The 15,115-nt window shown below is 57.4% G+C and overlaps 1 protein-coding gene across 1 annotated transcript in view; it reads left to right on the plus strand.

Moving 5' to 3' along the window:
* MAD1L1 (MAD1 mitotic arrest deficient like 1) overlaps nucleotides 1–15,115 on the plus strand; it is a gene marked incomplete at its 3' end in the record, with an annotated part of 218,357 nt that overhangs the window by 143,400 nt on the left and 59,842 nt on the right. Inside the window, 1 exon segment of the mRNA XM_018040283.1 lies at nucleotides 12,063–12,119. Within this exon segment, the coding sequence (XP_017895772.1) occupies nucleotides 12,063–12,119 (57 nt within the window).

The following is a 15,115-nucleotide window of genomic DNA, read 5'->3' on the forward strand; positions in this document are numbered from 1 at the left end:
GACCAAGAGCCACGCGCGGGGGAGGGCCGTGCCCGAGACACTGACCAAGAGCCACGCACGAGGCGCCGCACCCAAGTCCCTGGCTGTCTGCATCCCCAGCCCCGCTGTGCACCACGCACACTCGGTCAGGTCGTCGCGAAGCTGGCGGGGCGTCTGGGGCAGGTGGAGGGAAGCTGCCCCCTCTGCGGTGGGAGTCAGGACTGGGCCCGCCCTGCCGAGAGCCGTTTGTCCCCGGCACCACCAGGCGGCAGCAGACGAAGCCAGCGCCCTGCTCCGGGTCGGCGCGGCCAGGGCTGGACAGGGGCTGTGCCGAGGGGGCTGTGCCGAGGGGGCTGTGCCGAGGGGGCTGTGCCGAGGGGGCTGTGCCGAGGGGCCTGGCCGGCACGCAGGACACGCAGGGCGGCTTCCGCTCAACCTGGGCGCTCTTCCTGCTCAGCTCTTCCCCCCTATCTCAGAGGCTCCTCCTCCCTGCTCCCCTCCCCACCGCCCCAGCCTTCCGCTAACCTCTGTGCCGCCACCACCTCTGTGGGCCCCGGAGTCCGCCCCGTAGGAGCCCCTGGGTGCGAGGCCCCGGCAGGACAGGCCTGAGCCGTCACCTGTGTGTCCGCTCCCACGGCCCCTTGGAAGGGGGCGGCCCCGAGGTGTCTGACTGACCCCCCCAGCCCAGTGGCCCCACACGGCCCCGGGACTGCAGGCGGGGCTGGGGTCCTCCTGGCGGCTGTCCTGTTCCTGTTTTAGTAACAGTAATATCTCATGTCTCTGGAGCTGGAAAGCTACCCACACTTGGAAACCTTAGAAGCTGCTTCAAGCTGCTGCCAGACGTTTATTAGTTGAGCATCACGTGCTGACAGACAGCAGAGAGTGACTTACCTTTACAGAGCCTGCCCATCAGTGGTGGCCCGCAGCCTGCGGGCAAGCCCTCCTCACTCAGCACTGAGCTGTGTGCACTGTTAGGGTGCTGGTGGGGAGGAGCCCCGTCCTGCCCGCTGTGGGCACTGTTGGGGCTTCACGGGGAGGGAGCCCCGTCCTGCCCGCTGTGCGCACTGTTGGGGCTTCACGGGGAGGGAGCCCCGTCCTGCCCGCTGTGCGCACTGCTGGGGCTTCATGGAGGAGCCCCGTCCTGCCCGCTGTGGGCACTGTTGGGGCTTCATGGGGAGGGAGCCCCGTCCTGCCCGCTGTGGGCACTGCTGGGGCTTCATGGGGAGGGAGCCCCGTCCTGCCTGCTATGGGCACTGTTTGGGCTTCATGGGGAGGGAGCCCCGTCCTGCCCGCTGTGGGCACTGCTGGGGCTTCATGGGGAGGGAGCCCCGTCCTGCCCGCTGTGGGCACTGCTGGGGCTTCATGGGGAGGGAGCCCCGTCCTGCCTGCTGTGGGCACTGTTTGGGCTTCATGGGGAGGGAGCCCCGTCCTGCCCGCTGTGGGCACTGCTGGGGCTTCACGGGGAGGGAGCCCCGTCCTGCCCACTGTCTCAGGAGCTTCAGGGAGCAGCGGTGCCTGCAGAGAGCACAGCTCTCTGGGCCTCACGGTGTGCATGGAGCGGGAGCTGGTCTGGGGCGGGGGCTGCCCAGGGTCTGGCAGGCCTGGTGGCAGGTGGGGCTCCCTCTCCCTGCCCTCCCCTCCTGCTCTTCTCCTCCGGCGTGTCCCTCTCCTCCGCTTCTTGCTGTCCCGTCTTGGCTCCGTCCCTCTCTGCCTTTGCCCCTCCCTGTCCCCTCTCACCTTCCTCTGCCCTCTGCTTTTCCTTGGCCTTTCTCCGGCCCGCTGCTCACCTCCAAGCTCCTCTTTCTCCTCAGCCGGCTGTGTCCATGAAGGACCCACAGGAAGGCCTGTGGGCCGTGGGCCGTGTGGCCATGTGGTCTTGATGCTCAGCTCGGGGGCCGTAGCGTGAAAGCAGCCACGGGCCCTCAGCAGATGGTGGGTGAGGCTCTCTGTTAATGAAACTTTATTGACAGAACTGGGAGGGGGCTGGATTGGACACTGGCTGCAGTTGTCGGCCGTCTGTCTTAGCGCCTCTGTTCTGGAACCCCGAGGACCCTGCTGCCAATGTGAGAGCCGCCACGCCTGCTCCACGGGCCCAGCCAGGCGCCCACCCACAGGCGCAGGGGGCGGGGCCCGTCCATGGCTCTCGCTCGCTGGGGAGGAGTGGGAACCGTGGATGTGAGCTCAGGGAATTTGAAAGCACGTCCACTCTGTACAGAGCCATCCCGTTTCACTCATTTAGCTTAATCGGCCAGTTCTAATGGGAAACGTATTTTGATTCTGGCAAAAACATCTCAGTGCGACGCGCCGCAAGTGTTGAGATTGGGAGAATCCCAGCAGCCCATGTCTGCTGCTGTCTCGCACGGCTTCTGTTTATTCCGTTTAATAAAGTGGCTGCAGAGGTTGCTGGCGCATGTCGTGAGTCCTCTTCTGTCAACAGAGCTATAAACATGCAGCTCACGCCACCATGATTCAAGATATTAGCCTGAGTTGTGTCTCCAATTTATTTAATTAAGCAGATTACGGTGCTGTGGGCTGCATGGAGGTCTGTGGAAAATCCCAGTCTCATAACATAGCGGTTAACTCCTGGCTCCAGCTGAGGAAAAGGTGGGCACGGCTCTGCTCCTCCCGTGACCTAGGCCAGGGCTTGCGTCGGTGTGTCTGCTATCGCCTCCCGGCCTGGGGGGCGCTAGGAGGAACAGCAGGTCGTGACGCCTGGGTCACTCATCAGGCCCAGGCTTTCTCTTACTCGGGAAGGTACGTGTGGCGCTCCCCTTACAGAAGGAGCTTGAACTGAGTCCTGTAAAAAGCGCAGCTGAAACAAACCGGACAATCTTGAGACAGAATTCCAGGATGAACAAGAGCTCAGGAGAAGTGGCGGGGAGGAAGGAGGCGCTCGGGGAGGAGACAACACCCGTGCCCAGGCCGCCGCCTCTGGCCGCAGGGACCCGACGCAGAGGCCAGGCTGATGGGCGGTGGCCTCTGCTGCTCTTAGCTTCCTGAGGCCCCTCTGTGCCGCTGGCCTCGCCGCTGTGCCGTTCGCCCATTCCTGCTGCGTTTTGCCGACACCCCTCCTGCCAGGCGCGAGGAGACCCCTCACTGCCTGTGCTTTGAATCTCCCTGGCGGCCTGTGACGCGGAGCATCTTTTCTCTTGGCCGTTTTTGTTCTTCTTTGGAGGAACGTCTGTTCAGATCTTTCACCATTTTTAAATTGGTATCTTTTTATATACAGTTTTATGAGGTCCTTATGTATGTCGGATAGTAACTCCTGCTTAGCAAATCATCTGCACACTCCCGTTCTGCAGGCCGCCCTTCCTTCTGTCCCTTGCTGCGCAGAAGCTCCACAGCTTGCCTTTCCTGCTTCTGTCACGCTTGTCAGGGGACTCTTGGTCGAGTCCGCTTTGAATCTGTCGCTTGCTTTGGAAAGCATGCACTGTTTGACAGCGTTCTTCCAATCCAGAAACACAGAATGTCTTTCCCTTTGTTTACGTCGTATTCCATTTCTATCAGAGTCTTATATTTTCGACTGTATAGTTCTCTTACCTCCTTGGTTAAATTCACTATTTTTATGAATTAGTTTTCGGCTTTGCGGGCTCTTGGCCGCTGCTCGGGCTTTTTCTCTCGTTGTGGTGTGCAGGTGTCTCATTGCCGTGGCTTCTGTTGTGGAGCACGGGCTCTCCATGGTGAGAGGGCTTCAGGAGTCGTGGCACGTGGGCCTCGTGGCGGCAGTTCCCAGACTCTGGAGCACAGGCTTAGGAGCCGTGGTGCACAGGCGTACTGGATCTCCCCAGACCAGGGACCTGACTCTTGGCTCCTGCGTTGGCTGGTGGGTTCTTTCCCGCTGAGCCGCCAGGGGAGCCTTGTTTCAAGGCTGCTGGATGCTGTCGTTCTGACCGCTGCTCTGCTGCCTGTGCCAGGCTCTGCGCTTCCCTCAGTGAGGTGGTCCTCATGGCCAGCAGGTCAGCTGTGCATGTATACGACATCCCTTCCCAGAGAGCCTGGCATGGACATGTACACACTGCTGCATTTAAAATGGACCTACCCTAGAGCACAGCCCGCGAGGAGCTACCCACATCCAAGGTAAGAGAAACCCCAGTAAGACGGTAGGCACTGAGAGAGGCGTCAGAGGGCACAGAGTGAAACGACAGTCCCAGACAACCAGCCGATCTGATCACACGGACCACAGCCTGGTCTAACTCAGGGAAACTAGGCCACGCCGTGTGGGGCCACCCAAGACGGGCGGGTCACGGTGGAGAGGTCTGACAGAATGTGGTCCACTGGAGAAGGGAATGGCAAACCACTGCAGTGTTCTTGCCTTGAGAACCCCATGAACAGTATGAAAAGGCAAAAAGATAGGACACTGAAAGATGAACTCCCCAGATCTCCAATATGCTACTGGAGATCAGCGTAGAAATAACTCAGAAAGAAAGAAGGGACGGAGCCAGAGCAAAAACAGCACCCAGCTGTGGATGAGGCTGGTGATGGAAGCAAGGTCCATGCTGTAAAGAGCAATGTTGCATCAGCTCAGTTCAGTTCAGTCGCTCAGTCGAGTCCGACTCTTTGCGACCCCATGAATCGCAGCCCGCCAGGCCTCCCTGTCCATCACCAACACCCAGAGTTCACCCAAACTCACGTGCATCGAGTCGGTGATGCCATCCAGCCATCTCATCCTCTGTCGTCCCCTTCTCCTTCTGCCCCCAATCCCTCCCAGCATCAGAATCTTTTCCAATGAGTCAACTCTTCTCATGAGGTGGCCAAAGTACTGGAGTTTCAGCTTCAACATCAGTCCCTCCAATGAACACCCAGGGCTGATCTTCAGAATGGACTGCTTGGATCTCCTTGCAGTCCAAGGGACTCTCAGGAGTCTTCTCCAACACCACAGTTCAAAAGCATCAATTCTTTGGCACTCAGCTTTCTTCACAGTCCAACTCTCATATCCATACATGACCACTGGAATTTAACTCGGATGACCATTATATTTACTACTGTGGGCAGGAATCCCTTAGAAGAAATGGAGTAGACATCACAGTCAACAACAAGAGTCCAAAATGCAGTACTTGGATGCAGTCTCAAAAACGACAGAATGATCTCTGTTCATTTCCGAGGCAAATTATTCAATATCATGGAAATCCAAGTCTATGCCCCAACCAGTAACGCTGAAGCTGAAGCTGAGCGGTTCTATGAAGACCTACAAGACCTTTTAGAACTAACACCCCCAAAAGATGTCCTTTTCATTCTAGGGGACTGGAATGCAAAAGTAGGAAGTCAAGAAACACCTGGAGTAACAGGCAAATTGGGCCTTGGAGTACCGAATGAAGCAGGGCAAAGGCTAATAGAGTTCTGCCAAGAGAACGCACTGGTCATAGCAAACACCCTCTTCCAACAACACAAGAGAAGACTCGACACATGGACATCACCAGATGGTCGACACTGAAATCAGATTGATTATATTCTTTGCAGCCAAAGATGGAGAAGCTCTATACAGTCAACAAAAACAAGACCGGGAGCTGACTATGGCTCAGATCATGAACTCCTTATTGCCAAAATCCGAATGAAATTGAAGAAAGTGGGGAAAACCACTAGACCATTCAGGTATGACCTAAATCAAATCCCTTATGACTATACAGTGGAAGTGAGAAATAGATTTAAGGGCCAAGATCTGATAGATAGAGTGCCTGATGAACTATGGATGGAGGTTCATGATATTGTAAAGGAGACAGGGATCAAGACCATCCCCATGGAAAAGAAATGCAAAAAAGCAAAATGGCTGTCTGGGGAGGCCTTACAAATAGCTGTGAAAAGAAGAGAGGCGAAAAGCAAAGGAGAAAAGGAAAGATATAAGCATCTGAATGCAGAATTCCAAAGAATAGCAAGGAGAGATAAGAAAGCCTTCCTGAGCGATCAATTCAAAGAAATAGAGGAAAACAACAGAATGGGAAAGACTAGAGATCTCTTCAAGAAAACTAGAGATACCAAGGGAACATTTCATGCAAAGATGGGCTCGATAAAGGACAGAAATGGTAGGGACCTAACAGAAGCAGAAGATACTAAGAAGAGGTGGCAGGAATACACAGGAGAACTGTACAAAAAAGATCTTCATGACCCGGATAATCACGATGGTGTGATCACTCACCTAGAGCCAGACATCCTGGAATGTGAAGTCAAGTGGGCCTTAGAAAGCATCACTACAAACAAAGCTAGTGGAGGTGATGGAATGCCGGTTGAGCTGTTTCAAATCCTGGAAGATGATGCTGTGAAAGTGCTGCACTCAATATGCCAGCTAATTTGGAAAACTCAGCAGTGGCCACAGGACTGGAAAAGGTCAGTTTTCATTCCAATCCCAAAGAAAGGCAATGCCAAAGAATGCTCAAACTAACACACAATTGCACTCATCTCACACGCTAGTAAAGTAACGCTCAAAATTCTCCAAGCCAGGCTTCAGCAATACGTGAACCATGAACTTCCAGCTGTTTAAGTTGGTTTTAGAAAAGGCAGAGGAACCAGAGATCAAATTGCCAACATCCGCTGGATCAATGAAAAAGGAAGAGAGTTCCAGAAAAACATCTATTTCTGCTTTATTGACTATGCCAAAGCCTTTGACTGTGTGGATCACAATAAACTGTGGAAAATTCTGAAAGAGATGGGAATACCAGACCACCTGACCTGCCTCTTGAGAAACCTATATGCAGGCCAGGAAGCAACAGTTAGAATGGACATGGAACAACAGACTGGTTCCAAATAGGAAAAAGGAGTACGTCAAGGCTGTATATCATCACCCTGCTTATTTAACTTATATGCAGAGTACATCATGAGAAATGCTGGGCTGGAAGAAGCCCAAGCTGGAATCAAGATTGCCAGGAGAAATATCAATAACCTCAGATATGCAAATGACACCACCCTTATGGCAGAAAGTGAAAAACTAAAGAGCCTCTTGATGCAAGTGAAAGAGGAGAGTGAAAAAGTTGGCTTAAAGCTCACCATTCAGAAAACGAAGATCATGGCATCTGGTCCCATCACTTCATGGGAAATAGATGGGGAAACAGTGTCAGACTTTATTTTGGGGGGCTCCAAAATCACTGCAGATGGTGACTGCAGCCATGAAATTAAAAGACACTTACTCCTTGGAAGAAAAGTTATGACCAACCTAGACAGAATATTAAAAAGCAGAGACATTACTTTGCCGACTAAGGTCCGTCTAGTCAAGGCTATGGTTTTTCCTGTGGTCATGTATGCATGTGAGAGTTGGACTGTGAAGAAGGCTGAGCGCCGAAGAATTGATGCTTTTGAACTGTGGTGTTGGAGAAGACTCTTGAGAGTCCCTTGGACTGCAAGGAGATCCAACCAGTCCATTCTGAAGGAGAACAGCCCTGGGATTTTTTTGGAAGGAGTGATGCTAAAGCTGAAGCTCCAGTACTTTGGCCACCTCATGGGAAGAGTTGGCTCATTGGAAAAGACTCTGATGCTGGGAGGAATTGGGGGCAGGAGGAGAAGGGGACAACAGAGGATGAGATGGCTGGATGGCATCACGGACTCGATGGACATGGGTTTGGGTGGACTCTGGGCGTTGGTGATGGACAGGGAGGCCTGGCGTGCTGTGGTTCATGGGGTCAGAAAGAATCGGTCACGACTGACCAACTGAGCTGAACTGAACTGATGCTGTTGTAAATGGAACTGTTTAGTTTCTTTGTCAGATGGGTCACCGTCGCCATATAGAAACAGCTCTTGGAGGTCCGGGCTGTGCGGGTCTGCGTTGCTGTGTGGGACTTCCTCTTGCGCTGGGGAGGGGCTCCCCTCGGTTGCCGCGTGGGGTTCTCGTGGTAGCGTCTCGTCTTAGAGCCTGTTTCATTTTGTTTCTGTTCTTTCGGCACCCTTGTCTGGCTTTCATATCGGTAACGCTGGCCTTGTGAAATGAATTTGAATGTGTTCCCTTCTCTTTGATTTTTTGGATGAGTTCAAGCAGGACTGGTATTAATACTTTTTTAAATGGTAAAATTCGCCTGTGAAGCCCTGTAATCCTGGGCCTTTCTTTGTAGCAAGGGTTTTTTTTTTTTTTTCCATTAATTCTTGTTACTCGTTATTGGTTTGCTAAGACCTTTTTTCTCTTAAGGCTTTCCTGATTGTGTGTTTCTAGGAGTTCGTTCCCACGTTGTGCAGCTTTCTGGTGTGGGGTGTTGGCCACAGCAGCCCTTCAGTCTTTCTGTTTCTGTGGCGTCCTTTGTCGTGTCTTTGCTTTCATCTCTGATTTTATTTACTTGAGCTTTATCTTTTTCCTTAGTTCAGCTAGAAGTTTGTCAGTTTTGTTTATCTGTTAAAGAGACAGCTCCTGGTTTTGTTGACCTTTTCCATCTGGCCCCTGGGTGGTTGTCTGAACCCGCATTCTCTGAGGGGATAACGGCTGAGCTGCTCCTTCCCCTCTCAACACACTCCGCCAGGTCGCTCCTCCAGGTCAAGAAGCCTTGGGGTTGGTCTCTGGTCTGGCCTCCCACCCACGGTGATGTCTCAGAGACAGAGGGCTGGTGAGGAGAGAGCTCTGGAGGACAGGGACTGAAGCCTGGCCCTTGCCCAAGTTCCAGGGCGCTGGAGCTGTGGTCCCAGGCCCACTGCCTGCAGGGTGAGCACCCCGGCTGTCAGCAAGGGTGGACTGAGCCGGAACGGGGCCAGGCCCACCGTGGACGTGCCCGTGGTGGTCCTGAGTGCATGGCGGGGCCCGGGTCGCTCCAGGCCTGGGAGACATTCAGTTCATCAGGGGCTCCCGAGGGGTGAAGGGCTCCATCCTGCGGCTGCCCTGGAGCCGCGGCTGCCTGCAGAGCCTGGCGCCAGGCCAAGCCCCGCACGCTGCTGCCCGCCCACTTACAGGCTGACGTGTCTGAGGCCTCAGGAAGCGCGGCGCACCCCTGCCTGCAGCCTGGCATCCACGAGGGCGGGGGCGCCGTCTGCCCCGTGTTCGCTTCCTGGTGAAGGTGCGTCTGGGGTGCTGCCTGGATGTGCCCTTCAACTAGCATTTGTCTTTGCGATTTGTCACCATCCTCTGTGTGCAGTGAGCCGGAAGGCAGGGGCCTGAAGCTCCAGTCTCTTCCTGTCCCTGTGACCTTGGGCGTCGCCTGTCCCACCTGCACTGGGCGGCGTCCGCGCTGGGTCAGGGGCAGTTCTCACTCGCAGATAAAAGCAGCCCCTAGTGGTAGTGGTCTGGGTGCAGCCCTGCCCTGTGGCAGGCGGTGTGCAGGCCTGACGGCTCTGCGGTCACTGGATGCCTCCCGGTGACGGCCCCTGAGCTGGCCGTCTCCTCTGTCCACACACCTGCCCCTCCAGCTCCACTCCACACAGCGCAGCCAGAGACAGCGTGTCCCCCGAGGACTCAGGGCAGCTGTGCCTTTCAGGAAGCGCCCTGGTCTGGGCCACGTGAGGTGCCGTGGAGTCCCCTGATGGAGTCTCCATGCGGCCTGCTTTCTTCCCGTGTCACCACGCTGTGCCCCCGTGTAAGGCTCACCCTGCAGGGTTCCCCCCCTCAGCACCACCTCGGGGTCCCCCCGGTTGCAGAGCGCGCCAGCCAGGCGACCACCAGTGCCTTGCTCCCCCAGGCGAGGAGCCGGCCAGGACAGTGAGGGCTCCTCCGGCCTCTGTGCCCACGTCCAGGCCCAGGCGTCGAGGCTGCGTGTGGCCTGCGGCCGCCCTCGTCCTGCACCCCCGGGTCTCCTGAGTGGCCGAGATGGGGGTCTTGTGGCCCTGCCCCTCCCCGCAGCGGCCTCTGCACAGTGTCCCCTCCTGCGCATCCAGTCCCCAAGGCCCTGCCCAGGCCAAGGGCAGGTGAGGACAGGAGCCGGTGTGGTGGGGGCCCGTCTCCTACGTTTCCATCCCTCAGACCCGAGTTCTGGGGGGCCTGCCAGGAAACGATGTTTGCGGGGTTTTGCTGAGGAGGGAGGGTCGACCTGGCGCCTGTGGCTTCATTCTGCCCCCACCCCAGTAGCCTTCCCGGAGCCCAGGGGCCACAGCGGCCTGGTCCTGCCTCCTTGGCCCCGCTGGAGGCCGTCCTGACGTCTCCCCGGCCCCTGGGCTGCTCTGAGGAAGGGCTGCAGCCAGTGCTGGTGAGGGGCTTCCCCGCCGCCACCTACCCCCTGCCCAGCCTCTGTCCAGCCTCTGTCCTGCCAGGCTTTGTCGGAGGCCTTCCCTCCTCCAGCCAAGGGCCTGGGGCACTCTCAGGGGCTCCGGCACTGGCGGACGCCGTGCTGTGCATCCACTTGGCCCTCCCCGGGGCCCGTGACGGTCTGATCGCTTGCAGCGATGGCGCACGTCCTGCCTAGAATCCTCCGCTTGTGGTAGCAGAACCGCCTCCCTTTCTCCCCAATTTGTCCTCCAGAGTGCTGGTGCCTGTATATTTTAAAGCTACTTTCTCACTGAAGTGTGACGCACGCACACACACGGATCACACGTCGGCACTGTCAGCTTGATGAGTATCCCCAGGCGGAGCCCCCAGGGTCCCCCGTTACCTGGTACTCCAGGCCCCCAGAAAGATGGAGGGGGCCTCTGCCAGCCCCACGCTGTGCCCCGTCCCCCACCCCTGTCCTGTCGCCTTGGCGAATGCTGTGCTGGTCGGTGTCTGCCTCCTTGGGCATGGCCGGTCCCCTGGCCTCTTACCCGGGCACTGAAACTCCACCCTGCCCGGGTCCAGCCCGGTGGATCCAGGGTAATTCGAAGGGGAGACGGAATCAGCGTCCTAGAAAGAAACTTATTTAATTACAGATATAAAGAGAGATTAGAAAGGAATAGTGTAGTAGGAAGATTAGTGGAGAAAAAGAGGCTGAATAACTTGGTTTACGTGGAATACCAATCACCACCTACGTAGGCCACCTGCGTCTTTCCGTTCTCCCAAAGGAGAGGAAGCACTGCGGCCTCCCCCGTCCGATCTTAGAAGCCCAGGCAAAATGAGCAGGCTTGGCGAGCACCCACGTTCCAGATGGGAATTCAGCCAGAAGGGCAAAGAAAGAACGACATGGGGGAATCAGTCTTTCCAGAAACTGATCCCATTTCTTTATTTTCAGCTTTGCTTATATACTTTTTGTTATACATAGGGATGAATACAGAGTCATGCGGGGTCAGCAGACCTGACCCTTGTCAAAATCAGGTGCTTCATATAAATGTATACAAAGGTCTTATGGGTTTTACAACATCTTCTGGCCATGAGGCCTGCTGACATTTTATGGCCCTTTCTGATAACGGTCAGTGAACCAGAAAACTTATTTTTTCCAGGGGTGATTTTTTTTCTTAAACCAAGCACCACCCTCCAAATAAAGTTGCATTCCTATAGGGTGAGGGTGTAGTGGGTTACAATCAAGAAAAGAATTTAATTAGCCTAAGGTTTAACATTATTGATCTTAAAGGTTAATACTTATTTCTCCTATATGCTAGTTATATTCATTATAAGGGCAGGGAATATGGAGATTTAGCAACAAATATTGGCTCAACAAATGAAAAACCCTTCACCAATATAATTTCTAATCAACCCACTATACTATGCTAATAATTTTGTAACTTCTCAAAAGAGTCTGTATTTAGAAAGTTTTAAAGCATCTCGTGCCTCTCACGGTTGGGAGGCTGCGAACAATCACATGTGGCTGGACGAACCTGCTCAGGCAGGCTAGAGAACCTTCAGAGGAGTTTGTAAGTTGAAACACTCTTGTCACGCCCAGGAATTTTTATTAACTGGAGCTGCAAGTTAACTCCTTCTCCGAGAGAAATGGTGATGGGGGAGAGCCTAAGTAGGCAGACTCTGGTTTTGGGGGTAGATGCTTGGGAGCAGGGGGTTTCCTGAGGCTCGATCCCACCTTTGCGTATGCCGAAGCCTCCTTCCTCATGACCTTTGCGATGGGCGGAGTTCCTCACGCTGGCTCCCGGCACCACCCTGAATGCCCTCTCCTTCAGGCAGCTGCTCGGGGTGGCCTCGGCAAGCTGTTATGTTACCACTGCCCCTCCTTCCAAATGGGGATTTCGGGGCTCCCCAGAAAGTGGTGGGGGCACAGAGACAGCAGGTGTGGTCCCTTGCTCCCCGGAAGGAGAAAGCCCACTGACCTTCCTTCTGTCTTGTCTTGAAGGCTCAGCTGTCACAGGCGCTGGAGGAGCTGGGAGGCCAGAAGCAAAGAGCAGACATGGTGAGTCTTGATGCTGCCCCCAGTGGAGGCCTTTGTGGCCAAGGGGAGCCCAGGGCCCTGCGGGCACAGCCACAGGACCGTTGACTGACTTCTTCATCAGAGACGCGGCTACCATTGGGGAGGGGGTGCTTCATGGTTGAGGCCAGACTCCCCGCCTGCTCCAGGCTGGGGTCCAGAGTGCCCCTCTCCGGAGGCCACGCTGCCCAGCAGTGCGGACCCCACCCTGACCCTGCGGGGCGCCCCTCGCCATATGCGCACCGGGCCCTCCAGCCTCGCGCTTCCTCTTTGTTTCTCTGCTGCCCCCGCTGCAGGCCTACTTATGACGTCAGACCACGTCCGCTCTGTCATCCTCGCGGCCTGAAGCCCTCGCCTGGGCGCATGCAGACGCGGCCACGTGACCCTGCTGGGCCTCGGCGCCCAGGGGGAGACAGCGTGGCCGTGAGTGTCCTCGTCCAGTGTGAACTGTGAGCCGCTACGGCGCCTGGTCTGGCGATACCCCTGGGCACAGGCAGGCCCTGCGGCGGAACTGGCATGTGTTGTCCGGTTGCCCTGCCCAAGGCCGCTCGCCCGCCAGCCGCTAGCCGGCGCGCCTCAGGAGGCTGCTGTGGGCGGGGCGTCGGGAGCTGCTGTGGGCGGGGCCCCGGGAGCTGCTATGGGCGGGGCGCCCCAGGAGGCTGCTGTGGGCGGGGCGTCGGGAGCTGCTGTGGGCGGGGCCCCGGGAGCTGCTGTGGGCGGGGCACCAGGAGCTCCTGAGGGCTCTGGGGCTCCCGTCTGCAGTCGGAGTCCTGGGTGTTGGCGCAGCCGGTGGGGGTGAGGTGTCCTTGAACGCGCCTTGTGCCCCGCGGGCGGCCCCCCAGCTGTCGCCACCACTGCTGACCCTTCCTGTCGGGAGGGCTCCACCCATGGGGGCCCAGGGGGCTTGGCGGGGGGGTGTCGCCCCACCGAGGAGTCGAGGGTGGGGAGGCAAGCGGGATCAGGGAGCTGGGTTCAGAGGATGATGCGGCGTCAGAGATGCAGCGGGCATGGGGTCCGGAACCCAGAGTCCCGGCCGGGAAGCACCCTGTGTGCTTACCCCTCTGGGTGGGCGTCGGTGCCCAGTGGCAGAGCCCAAGGCCGACCCCGCCTGGCTGCTCCAGCGCAGATGCTTGTCGGGGATCGGGGTCGGCCCCACCTGAGGTGGAGAGGCTGTGCCCAGTGAGGGCCCCAGTCCCGTGTGTGATGGACGCCATTGGACAGGACAGGGTGGCCTGGGGCCTGGGGGAGCATTTCCTGAGGAGGCAGAGGACGCGTCTGGAGCCATGGAAGCCCTGATCGTGACCATCGCCTCGGGAGCTGGGAGGGTAGGCTCTGGTGACGGGGAGCGGGGCTCCCCGGGGCCTCCCCGCCTTCCTGTACTTGCCCACTGACCTTGACTCTGGGGCTGGGCCCAGGTGGCGCGTCCTTGAAGACTGATGGCCCCTCCCACGAGGCCCTGGGGACGGGAGGTAGTGCTTCCTTGCTGGGGTTGAGCTGGAGAGTGCCCCAGGGCACAGTTGCCCTGAGAAACTGAGATGAAGCCTTGAGGGCCACATGCCCACGTTGCCAGGCTGGGAAGCCTGCATGTCGCCCTTCCCCATCCCCGAGCTGCCCTTCCCCAGCCCTGGGGCTTTTTTGGACGAGCTGGGTGCCCTCTCAGGAGGAGGGGGACAGGCCTGCTGTGCTTGCCCGCTGGGACAGCGGCCCTGCCTCGTGGGGACTGCAGGGCGGTGTGCTTCCTCTTCCTCTCAGCTCGTGCAGTTTCTGCTCCTCGTGTGAAGCCTCCAGGGGCTTTGAAGTCCCTCCTCCACACCAGTCACACTGGAGCTTGCTGGGGGTGGGCAGCCAGGCAGGGGTGTTAGTGCATGTCTCCTGGGGCAAGTCTGGTGTCAGCTACGGTGGAGAGCCTCCTCTGGGACTGGTGCCCCAAATTTAGTGCCAGGCCCTCCCCGGGGGACCTCTGGGGACCGCTCTCCAGGAAGCATGCTTCCCTTGTGGCTTAGACGGTAAAGCGTCTGCCTACAATGTGGAAGACCCAGGTTCGATCCCTGGGTCGGGAAGTTCCCCTGGAGAAGGAAATTGCAACTTATTCTAGTACTCTTGCCTGGAAAATCCCATGGACAGAGGAGCCCGGTAGGCTACAGTCCATGGGGTTGCAAAGAGTCGGACACGACTGAGCGGCTTCACTTCACTTCCAGGAAGCAGCTTGTCCCAACGGTGCTGACCCATCAGAGGTCATGGAGTGCACGGCCTGGCTCTTGTCTGAGCCCAGAGGTGCGGTGCTGGTGGCCCCCGCGTGCACACCCGGGGCGCTGCGGGCTTCTCTCACTGGTCCTTTCAGGCTTGTTGTTGGATCTGGGCTGTCGCTGTCTCCTCAGAGAGGCTTTTAATCTCTGCCTTTGATTGTCGTGTCTTTAGCTTATTTTGTGTTGTTTATTTCACTTCTCCCTTCTCTTTCCTTGTTAAAGGGAAAATGAGAAATGGCAGCGCCCAGGGACCTGAGGGCAGGAGTGTGCGAGCCTCTGTTCTCGCTCCCGACTGGGTCCAGAGGGCCCTGCAGCCCCCGAGGACACAGGCTGGTGCAGGATGGCAACCCGGGGCCTGACGCCCGTGGGCCAGTCCTCAGGGAGCGGATCGCCCAGGAAATGCTTGCGTTTGGTTACAGGGGGCTTTCTGGTCTGATGTAAACCCCCCAGGGGTGGAGGAGTAAGGCTGGAGCGGGGGCAGTGACCGGAGCGCATGCTGAGGCTGGGAGGCCACAGTCAGCCCGCCCTCCCTCGCCAGTGCCGAAGGCCTTGGTCCTGCCCGTCTGTTGCTGCCGTGAGAGGGCGTGCTCCTCTGGGTCTGGGCGGCGAGTAGCCTGCGTCCAGGGGCCCTGACTGCACCCCAGGGCCTCCGTCTAGGGCGGTTCCTGCTCCTGCTCTCCGAGCCCCAGCTCCCTGACCTGCTGTTCTCCGGCCCACAGTCAGCTCACTAGGCAA

Source organism: Capra hircus, chromosome 25 (genome assembly GCF_001704415.2).
Source record: "Capra hircus breed San Clemente chromosome 25, ASM170441v1, whole genome shotgun sequence".
NCBI lineage: Eukaryota > Metazoa > Chordata > Mammalia > Artiodactyla > Bovidae > Capra > Capra hircus.